Here is an 18,453-nt window from a genome sequence, read left to right on the forward strand (position 1 = left end):
CACCTTCAGAATGTTTGGAGACTCAAATCATTCTTATAATCTACGAACTAAGAAACATGAAGGGATGCAAGTCAGCTCAACACTAACTCACCTGGTGCACTCGTGCTGAGAGAATGCAGGATTTACAGTGTTGAAGAGGAAATAAGCCATGTGAAACAATTATAAAAATGGTTATGTATGGTATTTAAATATTGGTTCCCCCTCCTCATCCCAGTGGAAGGAAGTGGGGCTGGGGCACACCCTGGGCCATGAGGCTAGCCACAGGCACTGCAGATCATCCAATGCCACAGATTCCGCAGGAGGAGAACTCCCACGCATGTACAGTATTCCTGAGAAAGATCCCAGATTTCTTTTCTGAATCAGTTTTAACCTGATTTGTTTCACATAGTTATGCTGTTATACCTCTGATATATTCAGAAACCGTCACTTTATTTCAGTCCAAACAGCTCAGCATAGTATAAGTGATGGCAGAAAGAGCCATTTGTTCAAACTCAGCTTGCTTTTTTGTTTTAATACTGAGGGATAAACCAAAAAAAACAAAACGTAAGTAGTTTTTGTCATTTGAATCCTTCATTCATTTCACTGGAGGGGAATCCCCAGGGCCTTTTGATAATCTGGGAAGACCTGACTATTCCCGTGAGGGAAACACAGCCTTGCTGAGCTTTACTCAGAATAATGCATGATAGACTCGACATAATTCCCAGGAAAGAGCCCAGTCACTCCATTCATAACTCCTTCATACCAACCATCGTCATTCTTCTTGATGACATAAATAATGGCTCCTTCCTGAAAGGACAGCTCATCTTCCTTGTCTTTTGTATAATCATAAATTGCCACAACTAGAGGGGGGAAAAAAAGGATATGAAAAAGAATAATGTTCCTAGAAAGGCAGAACCAAATAAATGAATATCTATCCTTTCCGAACTTCTGCAGCACTTCAAACACAGTGACTTTCTAAACACAGGACCCTCCCTGCGAATTCTGTTTTCTAATACCCAGTCCTGCACAGTGGAATCCCATCTTGAGGTTAGGTTCAAAACTGTATAAATGGCCAAAAACAGTATTTAGTCACACTTACTGTTCAACAATCTCTCTGAAGAGATACAATCCCAGAATAGGGAAAGATGGCTGTTTCTTCAGTTGAGCTTGTGTTAAAGCACCATATTATGTAAAAACACGTACCTTTAAACATTAGAATTAGACTAGTGCAGTGAGATACACTAGGAGAGGCCAGTGAAAAAATGAGAGAGACTGAGGGAAGAGCAGACTTCCGTCTGCTTTCTCACACTTTCTAGAGCCTATGCCCATTCACTGAGAATAGTGGTTGAATTCCCACAGGTTATATGTGTGAATGACGGGCGTCTACTATATATATTCTTTCAAAACACATGCTGCATTATGCCACCAATTTAACATATCCACAGTAACAGACTAAAAGTGTTAAGAAAACCAAGATACCTGTAAGCTCTCCTATGATTTTCATTACTTAAATAACTTGGTAAATGGGGCCTTTAAATGATATCTGGGACAATCTCTGGTTCCTAAGTGTTATATTTTCCTCAACAGTTTAGTTAAATTGGGATACCCTATAACTTGCTCAGATCCACTTGAAGATTTATCTTTTTTATAGAAAGATCCTCTATGTTTATTATACCACTCAGAATTTCACTCAATAAATCTCCAATCTCTCCATTTTAAGAAGCATATATTGACTTTGTTTTCTATGCAACCTTAATCCTAAATAAATAATTAAGAAACAAACTAAAACAGGGACTTTTGATACAGTGCAATTTGTTCCAGGCCTGCTTTAAGTCAACAGCTTTCTTAAAACTCTGAATATTTGCCATTACAGTGATCTAGGATGCCAGAAAACACTTTAGAGGGACCTAGAAAGAGTTTAGTGTGTATTTCTAACATCTAAACAGATACAATTAAATGGCATACAAGTTTAAAGAGAACACAAGATATGTAGAATACTCAGTATTTCTAGTCAATGTAGTATTTTTTAGCTTTTTTGGGGGGGGGTTGATAACATTCTTGATGCTTATAGAAATGCAAACCCGCTGAAAAGTAATTCAGAGGAAAATATCCACAAGTCCTGTTAATTCTACACCTTCTGAATCTCTCAAACCCAAACACTTTTCTCCATCATCACACTCAACGCCCTAATCAGCGCAGCAGTCTTTAAACTGGAATACACATATCACTGTGGGGCACCTGAAGATTTTCTAAGTAGCATGAGTGACAGATGATTTTACAGAGTTTCTTTCTAGATCCTCAACTTTTATAAATCCTGCATCGAAATCTGATCTGCTTGAGATGATATCCTCTGTCAAGCATCAGTCATAAAAGTTCTCATTTCCTGTTTATCTTTCTCCTACTTAACAAAAATACAGTGATGTACTATGCTTAAGTATAAAACACCCTGAGTGCCAAAGGGACAATTCAAAATACCAGTGTGGTATTAAGAAAGAGAATTACTCCACTGACTATCCCAACCTTTTTGCAACTTAAGCGGCTCCCATTCTTTTGCTTTTAACAAAAGTTAAGGTGGACTTTAATGGGGTTATCAGATGACACACCATATAAAACATGATTTTTAAAGATAGAACATTATTTGATTTTTGGCAAATAACTCTGAAGGATTTAAGAGAACTGACAGTGCTGCATGAAAAATAATTCCATTTGCATCTACTTATTTATGTGAACAAGGTTTTCAGCACCACTGCCTCAGTTGAGGCCCTAATCTCTTGCTTAGAAAGATACCCAACCTGGTCTTTCCAACTCCTATTTTTCTTTCTTTCTAATGCACACTACACTATTATCAAGTATCTTTTTTCAAAAATTAAAATCCAAATACATGGGAACTTAACATTAACCTATTTAAAATCTTCCACAATTTCCCTCTACTATCAGATTTTTTAAAAAGAAAAAAATTCAAAACACCTCAGCCTGGTATTCAAGGCCTCCCATCATTATTTACAACTTCCCTTCCTACACTCTTAGCTTGCCCACTCCCTCCCTACAACCCACCCAGGTCCCCCCAGCACAGGACATTACTCACCATGCCCTTTTGACTCAGAGGATTCCCTCTGACTGGATAGCCCTTCCTCTCTCTCTCCTCTGCCTGAGAAACTCATACTCATCATTCAAAGCACATCACATATACCATGTCCTCTGAGAAGCTTTCTGGACTCCCCAGACAGAATTAATGGCACTATTCATTTTCTGACAATCATTAATGGAGCATCCACTCTGATTTTTAGAGATACAAAGATGAATAAGACAAGGGACCGTCAGTCTTGTGAGGACAGAAGTGTTATCTGATAAGTTACCATACACTGTTTATGCTTCTACCAAGAAGTTATGTCATTGAGCTAGAAAAACACAAGAACAGATGGCTTGATAGAAGAAAGGGAAATAAAACAGGCACTGACAAGTCAATTTGTCACAAATAATTTAACGCTAGTAAACGTTACAGCCAAGACTCAATTCCAGGTCTGTCAGAGTACAAGCTTAAGACAATGTTAAGAATGTAGGCTCAGGAGTTATGCCACCTAGTTCAGATCCCAGCTGTACCACTTATTACTTTACAGAACATACTTAACTTTCCTAAGCTGCTTTTTACTCAGCTGTATAATGGGTATTATAATAGTGCCAATACCTCAAAGCATCGTTATATTAAATGAGGCAATGTACACACAATACAGGGCCATGTGTAAACATTCTATATAAATGTTAGCTGCTTTTATTACCATTAATAACTGTTATGATATATATGATATATATATACTCCTATAACACAAACATCTTCTGTCATATTCTGTAACATAAATTATTTTGAACCTCAATTTCCTAGTTTGCAAAATGGGGAAACTAACTGCCTTACATATGTAATAAGTCTTGCATCATGCCAGGCACATAATAAATAAAAGAAAATATCTTTTCTCTACCCAAGTTAAATAAAGATACTTACATATACAAATTATCTCCACTTGGCTAATAATCAAGGGTTAAGATAAACCTATGCAGTGGTTCTCAACCTTGGAACTTTAAAAAATTCTGATGCCTGCGTCCCATGTCCACAGATTCTGATTTAATAGATCTGGAAGTGCAGACATATTAAACATTCCCTAGGTGACCCTAATATGCAGACACAGTTGAGAACGAGGTCCTAAGTCTAAGATAGCAAAATAAGACATTAGGCAACAGGCTCAACATTTATGCACTCCAACAAAAAGCAATCAGTCATAAGCTGAACACGGTTATTTCTGTTTCTCCAGAAAGAGTAAGGAGGAGGTTATTTGATTTTCATGTTTTAAAAGATTTGAGCTTAACAGAGATTAACTTTGAAAAATATCTTAGGAAACAACTCAGGCATTTTCTTTTAAGCTTTAAAGAGTTATTTGGACTGAAAATAAACTTACTTTCCTCTCTTACAAATCTCTCCAGATTTTAACATGTTCACCGAAGAGGAGATTTTTAACAAGCAAATCTCTTCATTATGCTTTTCTCTTAAGGACTCACTGAGCTGGTTTTTCAGAGCTGAAAACTGTCATCACTTTGTCCAGGACAGTGTTAAAATCAGCTAAGGAATCTGTAAAACATGTCATGGAATCTGTAAAACATGTCTATGTCCAAGGCCACTGGACATTGGTACCCTAGTGTACCTTGGGCTCTTTTTTTTTCTTTTCTTAAAGCAGCTTTATTAAGAAGTAATTTAGACACAAAACACAATCACTTAAGTTTATATTCAGTGAGTTTTCACAAATGTATGCACCTGTATACATGACAAATGAAAAACTTCTACCACAATCCTTACAATGGCCATTATCCCAAAGTTTCCTTATGCCCCCATGTAGCCACTATTGGTCCCCCGAAACCACTCATCTTCTAAATTTCATTTAGATGGAATCATAAAGTATGAGTCTTTTGTGTCTAGATTCTTTCATTAGCATAATGCTTGAGATCCATCGATATCACTGTACGTACCAGTAGTTTATTCCTCTCCATTGCCGAACAGTATTCCATTGAATGGATGGATAGCCCACAATTAGCTTATCCATTCACCAGTTGAAAGACGTATAGGTTGCTTCCAGTCTTGGCTATTATGAATAAAGCAGCTATGAACAATCAAGTTCAAGTCTTTGTGTGAACATACATCTTCATTCCTCGTAAATAAACATCTAAGAAGGGACTGCCAGACTACCTGGTAAGTGTATATCTAACTTCATAAGAAACTGCCAACTGTTTTCCAAAGTGGCTGAAACGTTGCATTCTTACCAGCAATGTACACTGTACCAGCTCCTGTTTCACCACAGTTTCTCTGACACTTGGTATTATCAGTGTTTTTAATTGTAGCCATTCCAGAGGGTGTGTAGTGATAAGCAGTTTGGTTCATTGCAGCTTCACTTTGCATTTCCCTGACTAATAATGTTGAGTATCTTTCCATGTGCTTATTTGCAATTCATACATCTTTTTTGATGAAGTGTTTCCAAACTGTTTTTTTCTACAAGTTGTTTGTCGTCTCCTGAGTTATTTTGCAAATATTCTTCCCAGTCTATATGGCTTGCCTTGTCATTTTCTTAACACCATCGTTACAAAAGAAAAGTTTAATTGAATGAAATTCAATTTATCATTTTTTCTTTTAAGCTTCATGTTTTTTAATGTGTTCTCTACAAAAAGTTTCCCCTAACCCCAGAACACAGATTTTCTCCTATATTTTTCTCTAGAAGTTTCACAGTTTTACATTCACATCCAAATACATTTCGAGTTAATTTTTGTGTATGGTGAGGTAATAAGGGTAGAAGTTCATGTTTTGCATATGGATATCCAATTGTTAACAGCACTATTTTTGAAAACACTATCCTTTCCCCATTGAATTACCTTGCACTTTCGTCAAAAAGTATGTGTGGATCTTTTTCTGGATTCTTTTTTTTTCTGGATTTTGATGTATATTTCTATATTTATACCACACTGTCCTGATTACTGTAGCTTTATACCAGAACTCTGAAATCAGGTAGTTTAAATCCTCCAACATTAGTCTTGTTTTTCAAAATTGTGTTGACTAAACTAGGTCTTCTGCATTTCCATTTAACTTTTAGAATCCCCTTGTCATTTTCTGTAAGAATGACTGCTGGAATTTTTATTGAGATTGCATTCAATTTATAGATCAATTTAGGAAAAACTGTCTCTTAACAATAATGATCAAAAAACATTATTTATTTCAATTTATTTAAGGCCTTTATTAAATTTATCCCTGGGAATTCCCTGACGGTCCAGTGGTTAGGACTCTGAGCTCTCATTGCCAAGGGCCCAGGTTTGATCCCTGGTTGGGGAACTTAGATCACACAAGCCACGCACCACGGCCAAAAAAAAAAAAATTGATCCCTAAGTTTTCATATTTTTGATGTTATTACAAAAGGTATTATTTTGTAAATTTCAATCTCTAATTGTTTGTTGCTAGTATATAAAAATGCGATTAATTTTGCAAATCAACTTTGTAGCCTACCATCTTGCTAAATTCGCTTTTTAGTTCTAGCAGCTTTTTTGTAGATTCCTTAGGATTTTCTACATACAAGATAATATCTTCTGCAAATAAAGATTATTTGATATTGTTCCACATATCTGTTGCTGTGTTTTTGGTCTTGGTTTTTTTCTCTGTGCCTCGTTTTGGATAGTTTCTAATGTCATATTGTCAAGGTTGCTGATCTTTTCTTCTAAGTGTCCCTTCAGATACTATATTTTTCAATCTCCAGAAATTCTATGTTTCTCTTTCTCTTTTTTAAGAAAATATATTCTGCTTCTCTCTCATGTGCATGTTTTCCTTTGCCTTCTTGGATATATGTGGCATTTATACTAGCTATACCCGTGTCTGGTAATTCCATCATCTTGGTCACTTCTGGGTCTGTTCCTACTGACTGGCTTTGCTTTTAGGTATGAGTTATATTTTCCTGACTTTTTACATGCCTTGTAATTTTTGATTGGATGCTGGTCACTATGAATTTTACTTTTTGGTGTACTGGATTTTGTTGACTCCTTTGCACAATGCTGGGTTTTGTCCTGGAACTCAGTTAAGTTACTTGAAATCAGCTGGATGTTTTCAAAGTTTGCATTTTAACATTTGTTAGGGCAGTTCAGGGCAACCTATAACCTAGGGCTAATTTCGCCCCACAGCTGAGGGGACACACTTTTGAGGCCTCTTCTCAATGCCTTGTGTATTACAGGGTCTTTCTGTTCTTGCTCGTTCGGGAACATGAACTATTCCCAGGCCTGTAATTTCCAAGACTTTTTCTGCCTACTCCTTTCTGATTGTTCTTTCTCTAATCTCAGGTAGTTTCTTCACATACATGTACAGATCAGTACTCTGTCAAAGATTCAAGGAGACCCTTCTGCAGATATCCAGAGCTCTGTCCTTTGTCTTTGAGTAGTTTACCTGTTCTCCATGGTCTCCCAAAACTCTGTGATCTCTTATCTTCTCTACTCAGTGAGACTTCCAGGCTTATTTGGGTTCCACCTCCTTGCACTGTGGCCTGGAAACTGCCTCTAGATAGCAAAGCTAGAACAATTAAGGACTCACCGTGTTTGAGTTCCTTCTTTCTGGGACCATAGTCCACCAATGCTTGTTATCTAATGTCTGAAAACCATTATCTTTTATATTTTTTCCTGGATTCATTCCTAAGTGTTTTAGGAGGGAGGGTAAATCTGATTACTGTTGCTCTATCTTAGCCAGAAGTGGAAGTCCACTATTCGTTGATGTAAGCTCCCCAGGTGATTCTAACGTGCAGTCAGTTTTGAAACCCAGTGAGTTAGTAGCTTTAACTTTCTTAACAGAAAATTTCCTTCAAGACAGCACACATTTCTTCTGAGCTGACTAGTTCTGATGACGTTTGTAAGCCTGTGTCCCAAAAGTGTCATATGATGGTTAGCTAATACATTCAGAGAAACTTTTCACCAAAAGAAATGCCGAACACCTACTCTGCAAAGAAACTGAGAAACCATATTCTTTGGAAGAAAGTTTCATATGGAGATAAAACTGGAATATCTGATATAAGATGCCACAAAAGAATGCTTTAAGGACTTCCCTGGTAGTCCAGTGGTTAAGAATCCGCCTTCCAGTGCAGGGGACGCAGTTTCGATCCCTGGTTGGAGAACTAAGATCCCACATGCCGCAGGGCAACTAAGCCCACGTGATCTAGAGCCCACACGCCACAACTAGAGAGCCCACATGCCGCAACTACTGAGCCTGCAAGCCACAACCAGAGAGCCCGTGTGCCACAACTACTGAGCCCACATGCTCTGGAGCCTGCACGCCACAACTTAAGAGAAGCCCGCGCGCCACAACAAAGAGCCCGTGTGCCTCAGTGAAAGATCCTGCACACCACAACGAATATCCTGCATACCACAACTAAGACCTGACGCAGCCAACGTGAATAAATATTTTTTAAAAAATGCTTCACAGCATGGGAGTAGGAATAACATAATTTGGAAAGATCATCCTCTTCCTGAGTCATTCCAGAAAAAAACCTCTTTTCAAAATTTTTCCCTTATAGAAACCATTCATAAAAAGCATGTTCAACGGGAACAACATATAATCGTAAATAAAAATCAGTCACAGGATTTTACCAGTGTGACTTCCAAAATCATGAACCCTGTAAACTAAATTAATTAAAATATACAGGCTAATACAGGCCAAACTTTACTTATAAGTAAAAAATAAATAAGATTCTCTTCAGTACCAGCAAATTTCATTTCTACGTACATAGAGGTTTCTTCCCATCCTTCCAGATATCCCTCTGAAACTTACCCTTTTCCAAGTAAGACCTTGGAGCCCACGGTGGGTCCTCTTCAGCATAAGGATCACTATACTCAACCACGGCTGCCTCTTCCTCTTCGTAATCTTCTGGAGGAGGAGGTGGTGGTGGGGACTCATCAAAGACTGGTTCTTCCACAGGTGGTGGTGGAGGTGGTGCATCTGAAACTAAGAATGTATCAAGCTGATAACAAAACTACACATTATGCAAAGTTCAGTGTTTCCTATCCAAGCTTCTATGTTCATGGAGTATAAACCTAGACTTGAAAATAATAATCTTTCAAAAAATAAGTAGGCAAGAGAAGTGTTCCCACCAACTCTACTGTTCCAAATCCCCAAGCTTGACTTTCTCCTCCCTTTGGGTTAGTGCTGATGGATGCTGAATAAAGTTTAGCCAAAATGATTACTATTTTTTACTTAAAATGTTCCAGTTACTCAGTTAGCACTTTATAATACATTATTTCATTTAATCTTTACCTTGGGAGGTGGTGTTTTTAATCCTCATTTATGGATGTGTAAACTGGCTTTCCAAGATTAAGTACTCCAACAGTAAATGGAAGAGCAGGAATTTGAACTCCAGTGCCTCTTATCTTAAAAGCTACACTATTATGGAATGAGATCAATTCAACAACTTTAAAGTCATGTTTCATTATTCATTCAAAAGCATCAACTGAAAGCCTACCATGGCCAGCTACGATGCTCAGCACTGGGAATACAGCAGTGAGCAAAAGTCATGGAGACATGGACAACCAAACTTGCATTTACAATTAAGTGCAGTAAGTGCTTTAAGTCATCATGGAAAACAGAGCAGTAGACCACATCTCTTATGTGGGTCAGGAAAGGCTTCCTGGAACCTGAAGGATGAGTAAGAGTTAATGGCCCAGGGTGGGGGTAGATATTTCATGTCAGATGTAAAGGAAAATAACAAATACAAAGCAGGAGCCCTTCAAAGAGCTGAGCAAAGTTCAGTAGAAAGAGGCATGAGGAAGCTGGACAGCACTAAGCAGAAAGGGCCTTGTAACAGTTTGAACTCTATCCAAAGAGCAATGCGAAGCCAGAGAAGGGTTTAAGAAGAATAACAGAATCACAGCTGCATTACCTAGCCCGGTATAACTGGTTCCAAATAATTCCAGACTTCTTCCAAACATCAAACTTAATATAGAGTAAATATCTGCTACCACAGAGTTATCTTCAAAATAATGTACTTGAAAGCTATACAGATCATTCCAAAAGATAGGTATATATCTTTCCAAGGTGAGTGTTTTGAAGAGGACAACATTCATTTGAATGTATAAGTCCTGCTATGCCTGTAAAATCAGCCACGGCTCACCTCATATACAAAGTACTTATTTTTATACATTTTGTAGGTGAGAAAATGTATATGACTATGGAAAGAAATGAGAAAAGATCATCCTAAAAGGTAAATATTGCACACTGTGGTAAATATTGGAGGTGCTCATTGGGGTACCTTCCAATAAGCAGAGGTAAAATGGACTATTTTCAGAAATTAGCAAACAGAGATGCAAAGGCACCTGAAAGAGACACTGAGCCCTCAGGCCAATAAGACTGGATTATAACCAGTTAAAATACAAGAAAGAAATGTGTCGATACAAAGGGAGCATTTAGTCAGCTACGGAAGCACACAAAAAAGGAGGGACTCAAAGTGCCTGCCCTGTGTCAGATGCTTCACTAAGTGCTGGAGAAATAGCCAGTGAAAAACAAGCAAAAATCCCTGCTCTCATAGAGCTTACATTCTAGTATTGGCAATGCCCATTTCCAAAGGAGCAGGAGTCCTAAGCAACAGAATGCAAATATTTCTATCCCACGGTTGAGGCCATCCCTGTTATGAGATGCATGCATTAGGCTACATCAGCCTCATGACATTATCTCCTTCATTAGTGTAATTCCCCTAGTTCCGATTCCATACCCGTACAGCCTTATGATTGTGACATGGTTCCTATGCAGACTGCTCACAATAAGAGAACTCATCTATCATACAGACTGTGTTCACTGCTTTAGCAATTCCTCACTAAATACAGATACAGGCCTCCTGCTCTGTAGACATCAGTCTCCTCAGCTTCCTTAATGCTTCTCTAGGAGCAAACTCGACCTGTCAATACAATTAGTTATCTGATCCTGCATGATTCAACACCAGACCACAGGCCAGCTTAAATTCACTGCTAATCTATGAGGCCTCATGGGAGACAGACTGACAATTTGGTCCCCTGGGACCCACCATGGCATGGCCATTTTTACACCTGGAATCACAGGATTGGAAGAAGATTCTCAGGCCGGCCACAAAACCCTAAAACTCCAGTGACAGACCACTAATTGTCTGAGCAACCCAGAGAAAAGTGTGGGATATCCAGTGATTAAAGAGCACCTCCTCAATTAGATGTGATCTTTCTTTTTACATGTGCCTTATTTTATATTTATTTGTCTTATCTTCACTACCAGATTTTAAGTTGTTTGAAAGAGAATTTCATCGTAATTATTTTACCATCCACACTAGCTGCTCATACAATGACTGTTCATAATATTCAAATATCTGAAGTATCAGTGAATGAATGACTATTCAGCCAATCATATATAAATGACATTTTATGCCTAGAATCTGATCTACAGCATAAAGAAGACATAAACTTACTATTTTCTTGGACTCTGGCCACAAATCCCATTAAAGGTAACTGAGGAGTTACCTGTAGGATGGAGGGAGGAGGAGCAAGAGATACTGCAAAAACAAAAAGGTGCGGAGGGTAAGGGGTAAGGGCAAGTTACATTAAACGGAAAGGGTAACACAATAAAACAAACATATAAGGAGGGAAACCACTATGCATAAACATTTTACAAGCTATCTTAAGGATCCTCTTTTGAGGGATAACTCATTAACACACAAAACAAAGTATTAGGGAAGTTTTAAAAACTTACAACAGGAAGCATTCATCATATACAGATCTATTCTTACATACAATGGCAAATTATCTTTTCATGTCAATAGCATGTCTTCTCAAAAAAAGAATTTCTTCAGATTACCATGAATAACTTGGTTTTCTGAATTTTACCTTGAAGGTTATAAGTTTAAATGTTCATCAACACAAGGGAAAAAACCATTACATGCCAACATCCTAATTTTACACTTTTCATTACTTCATTTAACAGGCAAAATTAATTGGTTTTCAGCTATTGATTAAACAAATATTCACTGACTTCCCACTAAGGTGCAAGCACTCTGCTAAGAGACCAACATCGAAATGGTTCTCTTCGAGTCAGGTCTGTGTCTTTACAATTTCTCACAGTCCCAATTCATGCCACCTATTCCAGGTACATTTTCTCCCTGAAGCTACAGAAAAATGCCAGCCTCATTCAAATCATTCCTCTCCCCCCAAAGCTATCTTTCCCTTTTAAACACCTGGTACAGCGCCTAGCACTAGTGAGCCTTCGACAAACGTCTGATGTAGATAAATACATAAATAAGCCAGGTACATGCCAAACAACTTCCCAAGATTAACTCTACAGTTATGGTTTCCTTCGGAATGGGTATACAGTATGGTGTGCATCTTCTTATAAAGACAGAACATCTTTATTAGCTTCAAATCACAGTGAAGACTAATAAAACTAAAAAGATGAGTAAGAGTCACTGCCCTCAAAAAGATCACATACTAGTTAGGAATGGAAGACAAAATAATAACCCTAACCCAACAACATCTGTAGCACTTCCCTGCAGGTGGTGGTGGTGATGGGTAGTGGAAGAGGCACTGGTGATGGTGTGGTGTCATGGTGGTGACGGAGAGGGCGGTCAGGGTTTGAGTAGGGGTGGGGCTACCCAGAAGTAACCTCTGAGCAGGTGCTTGAAGAAAAGGAGTTCGACAAGCAGACAGGCGTCGAGAAAGACAGGCCGAGAACCAAGTGAGGCAAAGGTTCTGAGGTATAAAATAGCATGACCAGCTCACGGAACCAGAAATATTTCCATATGGTTGGCATAAGATGCCCCAGAGAGAAAGCACAAAACCTGGAAAGATGAGCAGGTAGATATGCAATAGGTAAGAATCTTATATGTTAGGTGAAAGAGCGCTTAGTGGGAACACCTTGGACTTAAAGTCACCTGGCATCAAATCCCTGATTTGCTATTTCGCTGCTATTGGAACAGCAAGTTATTTTTTGAGCTTAATCCATAAATGTGAAATGAAAGAGGTAATGCAACCTACTTTACAGACTAACTGCAAAGATTTAAAAAAAAAAAAAACCATGTATGCAGAAAGTCTAACCCAGGGCCTGACACACAAAAATCAAGGCAATAGAAGTGGAAAGAAAACGAGAGAACTTAGTACAGTGTGGACAAAAAGAGTATTTGGTATCTGAGGATTCAGGAAGCATATGAAGGAGTGAAACAGCTCAAGATGGTCTTAGATTTTTATCCTTCCTACCTATGAAGGTAGTGGTGCCATTAACCACATTAACCTTGGTGGGTAGTACAGGGAATGAAATGGGCTGGTGAATAGAAAAGTCAGGGAGAAATAATGAGATGTACGAAAGTAACTTAAAACATAAATATGGAAGGCAACTGGAAAGTCTGGGTTGACTCTGTGGGAAAAATCAAGAGGTACAGAGGCGGCAGTAATCAGTAAAGATAACGGTTGTGCCATGGGTAAGTGCAGGCAGAACATGTACTTATAATGGGCAGACAAGAGTTAAGCAGATAATCCTGAAGAATATCTCAGATTTAAGGGACAGAGTCACATAACCCTAGAAATTGGTACCTTTCTTTAAAAGATACCTTGTGGTTATGTTTTTCCCTGAAGTCATACTGCTTGGTAGTAAACCCTTAAGCTGTGTGTCTGTGTCCCACTCTCAGAGGCTTGGAACAATTGCTGATATGTTCACAACACCCTGTGTTTCCAAACTTGGGGTAAGAAGACACAATGAACAGAGAAGGCAACAGAAACAAAGTAGATAAAACTGAGAGACAGCAGCAGACAAGCAACTGCACTAGAAAAGTGGAATATAAGATGATGAAATGTCCCTCTTCTGTTAGCACCCATCCCAACCTCCCCTGTAACAGAAAAGCAGGAAATTTCCCACTTCAGTCATTGTTTCTCATCAAAAAAAAAAAAAAAAGACCTTCTAGTACTCAGCTAAAAAAGAATGGTAAGGTACTTAACTTAGAACAGGGGTTTTGTAGGTAGGTTGAGTTTATTATTTTTTTAATGAATATATATATTTTTTTCTTTTCTTGTTTTGAAAGTGAAGGTCTGAAACTCTAGTGGTTTTTTTAAGAAGCCTAACAGCAGCCCAGGTAAAAACCAGTCCCAGCTCTTCCTTAAACAGAATTACATCGTAACAAAACAAGTTAGATTTTTTTCAAAGCCAATCCAACGCATGTTAAAAAATTCAGTTCCATATGGAGTTTACAAAGGTTGCCCCAAATTCTACTTTTTTTGCCCAGGGCAAACTTTTTACATCATGGTCCAAATTAATTTAGTTACTACAGCATTTTCTTTCTGGTCATGGAGATTTCATCAGAAAACCTGTGAACCAGAAGATCCTACTTTAGACTAGATTTATCTTCCTCAGAGTCGAACTGAAAATGAACTATTTTAGGAGAATTTAAGCACGACTGTGATGTGACGAACTGTTTGCAATAATCAGTTCTAGTCTGAGGTATCTCATGAACAGGCAAGAGCAGAAAGTAACTATCAATTTGTTTCCATGCTATTTAGCTAAGATGATTCCTCACAAGACAAAACCCTTTCCCTATAATCACCGAAACGTCTCCAAACTCAGATTCAGTAATATTACGTTCAAACTACACAATAATGAAGTTAACGTGAAGAGAAAGGCTCAAGAAGAGACTGGAGTTTATAGAGAGATCTTAAGTAGAACTATAAGGACTATAGCTTACACTCACTCAGCAACACGGAGGTATACAAACTGTAAAAGGCTCTGCAAGCAAACCAAACTTAGAGGATGAGTCTGTGCTGATGAAATATACAGACTTCCTAAGTATGACCTTCCTGGTTATTTACAAAATCCTGGAGCATCTTCTTTGAGGTTAAAATGTACAAAGAGTTTTGAAGAAAAAGTAGGCTTTTTTTTTTTTACTGCTTTATAAATACTCTAAGAAAATTAGACAAAATAACCACTCTAAATACTATTTCTAAAACCATTCAAGATATCACCTTTAGAGGCCATACATTTGACAGCCCATTCAAGTTTAGTTGCAAATATTTTACATTCCAGTGAGGGAAATAATTTAAGCAATTTATTTTTAAGAGTGAAATATTTTCTAAACATGGATAGTAACTTAGAACAAGGAGTATTTAAAAGTGAATCTAACTAATCATACTCAGTAAGGGAAGCTTTTTTGATGGAAAAGAATAGGTTTACCAAATAATTATCACTCCTGTAGTCTCAGAAGGGTTAAAAGAATTGGGCCATTTTTCTTATTCCTTTTCAAGTGAAAAAAAAACATCGTTTGACATTATGCCGAGAAAAAGCAGCAAATTAATCCACACAGTTTAAAAACATAACTTGTGTTTAATAATCGATGTAAAGGGTCTATTTGGTTTACTTGGTCATCTGAGAATATACTTAAACTTTTCGGGTTTTTCTAGCTTTTTTGTTCTCCCTAGAGTAAACATTCACTAACAAAAGCTAAAGACTGCCTAAAATGAGGACACGCAAATAGCTTCTTGATTGCTCTCTATACTTTGCTAAAGCCCCACCACATCTGTATTCTTCTGGAGATTTATGGTGATGCTGTAAGTTAGCTATCATTTAAAGAATATGCGTTATGGCTTTTCTTTTACAATATCACCAACCCAACATTGTTTTCTCACTGTGTCTTTTTAGTTGTTTTTAATATCATTCAGGGAAGCCTGATATCTTCCCTGTGTAAAACACCATACTCATTCAGAAATTCCTCTTTCTCATATAACTATATACACTCACACTGCTTGGAACCAACATTCCACTTTATGAATTAGATTTTTTTAGTCTTTGTTGTAAGAAAATATGAGTAGTAGGGGGCTTCCCTGGTGGCACAGTGGTTGGGAGTCTGCCTGCCAATGAGGGGGGCGCGGGTTCGGGCCCTGGTCCGGGAGGATCCCACATGCCGCGGAGCGGCTGGGCTCGTGTGCCACAGCTGCCGAGCCTGTGCTCTGGAGCCCGTGGGCCACAACTACTGGGCCTGTGCGCCTGGAGCCCATTCTCTGCAGCGAGGGGGGCCACCACGGTCAGAGGCCTGCGCACCGCAACAGGGAGTGGCCCCCACTCCCCGCAACTAGAGAAGGACCGCGCGCGGCGGCGAAGACCCAATGCAGCCAGGGATAAATAAAATAAATAAATTTTAAAAAAAGAAAATATAAGTAGTAAAATGTAAGATATCTTTTACCAAAGGCCTTAGTACTTAAACACCATATTACTGATTCCTTACTGTTAAGGACTGAATGTTTATATCTCCCCAAAATTCATATGAAATCCTAACCTCCAATGTGATGGTATTAGAAGGTGGGGCCTTTGGGAGGTGATTAGCTCATGAGGGTGGAGCCCGAATGAATGGAATTAGTGCCCTTATAAAAGAACTCCAGAGACCGAATTAAACTTAAAAGCTTTTGCACAGCAAAGGAAACCATAAACAAAACAAAAAGACAACCTACTAAGTGGGAGAAAATATTTGCAAATGACATGACCAATAAGGAATTAATATCCAACACATATAAACAGCTCATACAACTCGACATCAAAAAAACAACCCGATTAAAAAATGGACAGAAGAACTGAAAGGACATTTTTCGAAAGAGGAAATGAAGATAGCCAACAGACACATGAAATGATGCTCAACATCACTAATCATCAGGGAAATAAAAGTCAAAACCACAATGAGATATCACCTCACACCTGTCAGAATGGCTGTCATCAAAAAGAACACAAGTAACAAATGCTGGTGAGCATGTGGAGAAAAGGGAACCCTTGCACACTGTTGGTGGGGATGTAAATTGGTGCAGCCACTGTGGAAAACAGTACTGAGATTTCTCAAAAAACTAAAAACAGAACCACCATATGACCCAGCAATTCCACTCATGGGTATATATCTGAAAAACCCCCCAACAATTTGAAAAGATACATGCACCCCAATGTTCACAGCAGCATTATTTACAATTGCCAAGATATGGAAACAACCTAAGTGTTCATCAACAGATGAATGGATTAAGAGGATGTACACACACACACACTGTAATACTACTCAGTCATAAAAAAGAACAAAATGGATTTGCAGCAACATGGATGTACTTGGAGGGCATGATGCTAAGTGAAATAAGTCACACAGAGAAAGACAAATACTGTATGATATCACTTATATGTGGAACCTAAAAAATACAACAAACTAGTGAATATAACAAAAAAGAAGCAGGCTCACAGTATACGTATAGAGAACAAACTAGTGGTTACCAGTGAAGGGGGGCAATATGGGGCAGGGGGGAGTAGGAGGTATAAACTATTGGGTGAAAGACAGGCTCAAGGATGCACAATATTATGCAACATGGGGAATAGAGCCAATATTTTGTAATAATTGTAAAATGGAAAGTAACCTTTAAAAATTATATTTAAAATTTTTTTAAAAGGCATTGCCAAACAAACAAACCAACCATGGAGAGTTTTCTCTCTTTTTCCACCATGTGAGGATACAACAAGACAGCAGTCTACAACCTCAGGAGGGTTCTCACCAGAACTCAGCCATGCTGGCATGCTGATCTCCGACTTTCAGCCTCCAGAACTGTGAGAAATAAATCTCTACTGTTTATAAGCTACCCAGTCTATGGTACTTTGTTATAGCAGCCCAAACTAAGACACTTACCAAACTAGGTTAATGTATGTAAATGTACATGTACAAATACATATGCATATTCTTCTTTACCACCAAGGTGCTTCATATTTATATTGAAAGTAAAAACTGTTAAAACTTGTGATTAGCCCTATTTGTTTCAATGACACTCCTTGCTGATGACAAGATGAATGATAAACTAGTATTCCTACTTCTTTGGCTGGATTAGATTAAGAAACAATGAGAACCAAATAGGATTCATTTTATGTTCTAAATGAAGTGTTCCTTTCATTAACTTGCTTCTGAAATAATCTCATTAGAAAACAATTATTGTGCTCTTAGGACTTGGCACTACGCAGCGGGTGCTCCTTATTTTAATTCCTATGTTATAACGTCATTTCAAACTCAAACCAAATATAGTAGCAGTGCTGTTAGATTTACAGCTCACAGAAAACCTCACTGAATTTACAGTCACATGAATCCCAGCCTGTCAGCTCACTTCCTCAGAAGCACAAATCCAGGTCAAGCCTCCAGCTGCAAAAAATATGCTCATAAAACACAAATCTGGGATCACTGTTAAACCAGGGAATTAGCTACTTGAGAAAGCACAACAAATTTTCTCATTTTAAATATGAAAAAACAAGGACCACTGTAAGACCAGTGGTAATAATACAAGAGACTTACATAATAATCTAATGCAAATAAAATGAAAGTGCATCTAACAGCCTTCGAATACTGGCTTACAAAGCATTAAGAGTGTTGCAAGAAGAACTTTTCAAAGAACATAATTTAGTTAAAATTTTTTTTTAGTTTAGAAAAA

General features: G+C 38.0%; 2 protein-coding genes across 20 annotated transcripts in view; one reads left to right on the forward strand and one right to left on the reverse strand.

Moving 5' to 3' along the window:
* RAPH1 (Ras association (RalGDS/AF-6) and pleckstrin homology domains 1) overlaps positions 1 to 18,453 on the forward strand; it is a 183,624-nt gene that overhangs the window by 100,896 nt on the left and 64,275 nt on the right. Inside the window, exon 16 of one of the 2 annotated variants that reach the window (XM_033859869.2) lies at positions 17,434 to 17,619. The exons of the other annotated variant lie outside the window; for it this stretch is intronic. Coding sequence (XP_033715760.1) covers positions 17,434 to 17,562 — 129 coding nt within the window. The 3' untranslated portion in view covers positions 17,563 to 17,619. Of the gene's footprint in view, positions 1 to 17,433; positions 17,620 to 18,453 lie in introns of those variants that run through there. 2 annotated transcript variants of the gene reach the window in all.
* The window catches only part of ABI2 (abl interactor 2), a 102,695-nt gene that overhangs the window by 3,750 nt on the left and 80,492 nt on the right, over positions 1 to 18,453 (reverse strand). For 6 of the 18 annotated variants that reach the window (XM_019939079.3, XM_019939078.3, XM_033859875.2 and 3 more), the window contains 3 exons: positions 11,460 to 11,543; positions 8,807 to 8,980; positions 747 to 839 (listed from right to left, as the gene is read on the reverse strand). In XM_019939079.3, coding sequence (XP_019794638.1) covers positions 747 to 839; positions 8,807 to 8,980; positions 11,460 to 11,543 — 351 coding nt within the window. Of the gene's footprint in view, positions 1 to 408; positions 840 to 4,427; positions 4,598 to 8,806; positions 8,981 to 11,459; positions 11,544 to 18,453 lie in introns of those variants that run through there. The other 12 variants (XM_033859877.2, XM_033859879.2, XM_033859878.2 and 9 more) reach the window with 6 other exon arrangements.

This window comes from Tursiops truncatus, chromosome 7 (assembly GCF_011762595.2).
Source record: "Tursiops truncatus isolate mTurTru1 chromosome 7, mTurTru1.mat.Y, whole genome shotgun sequence".
Taxonomy (NCBI): domain Eukaryota; kingdom Metazoa; phylum Chordata; class Mammalia; order Artiodactyla; family Delphinidae; genus Tursiops; species Tursiops truncatus.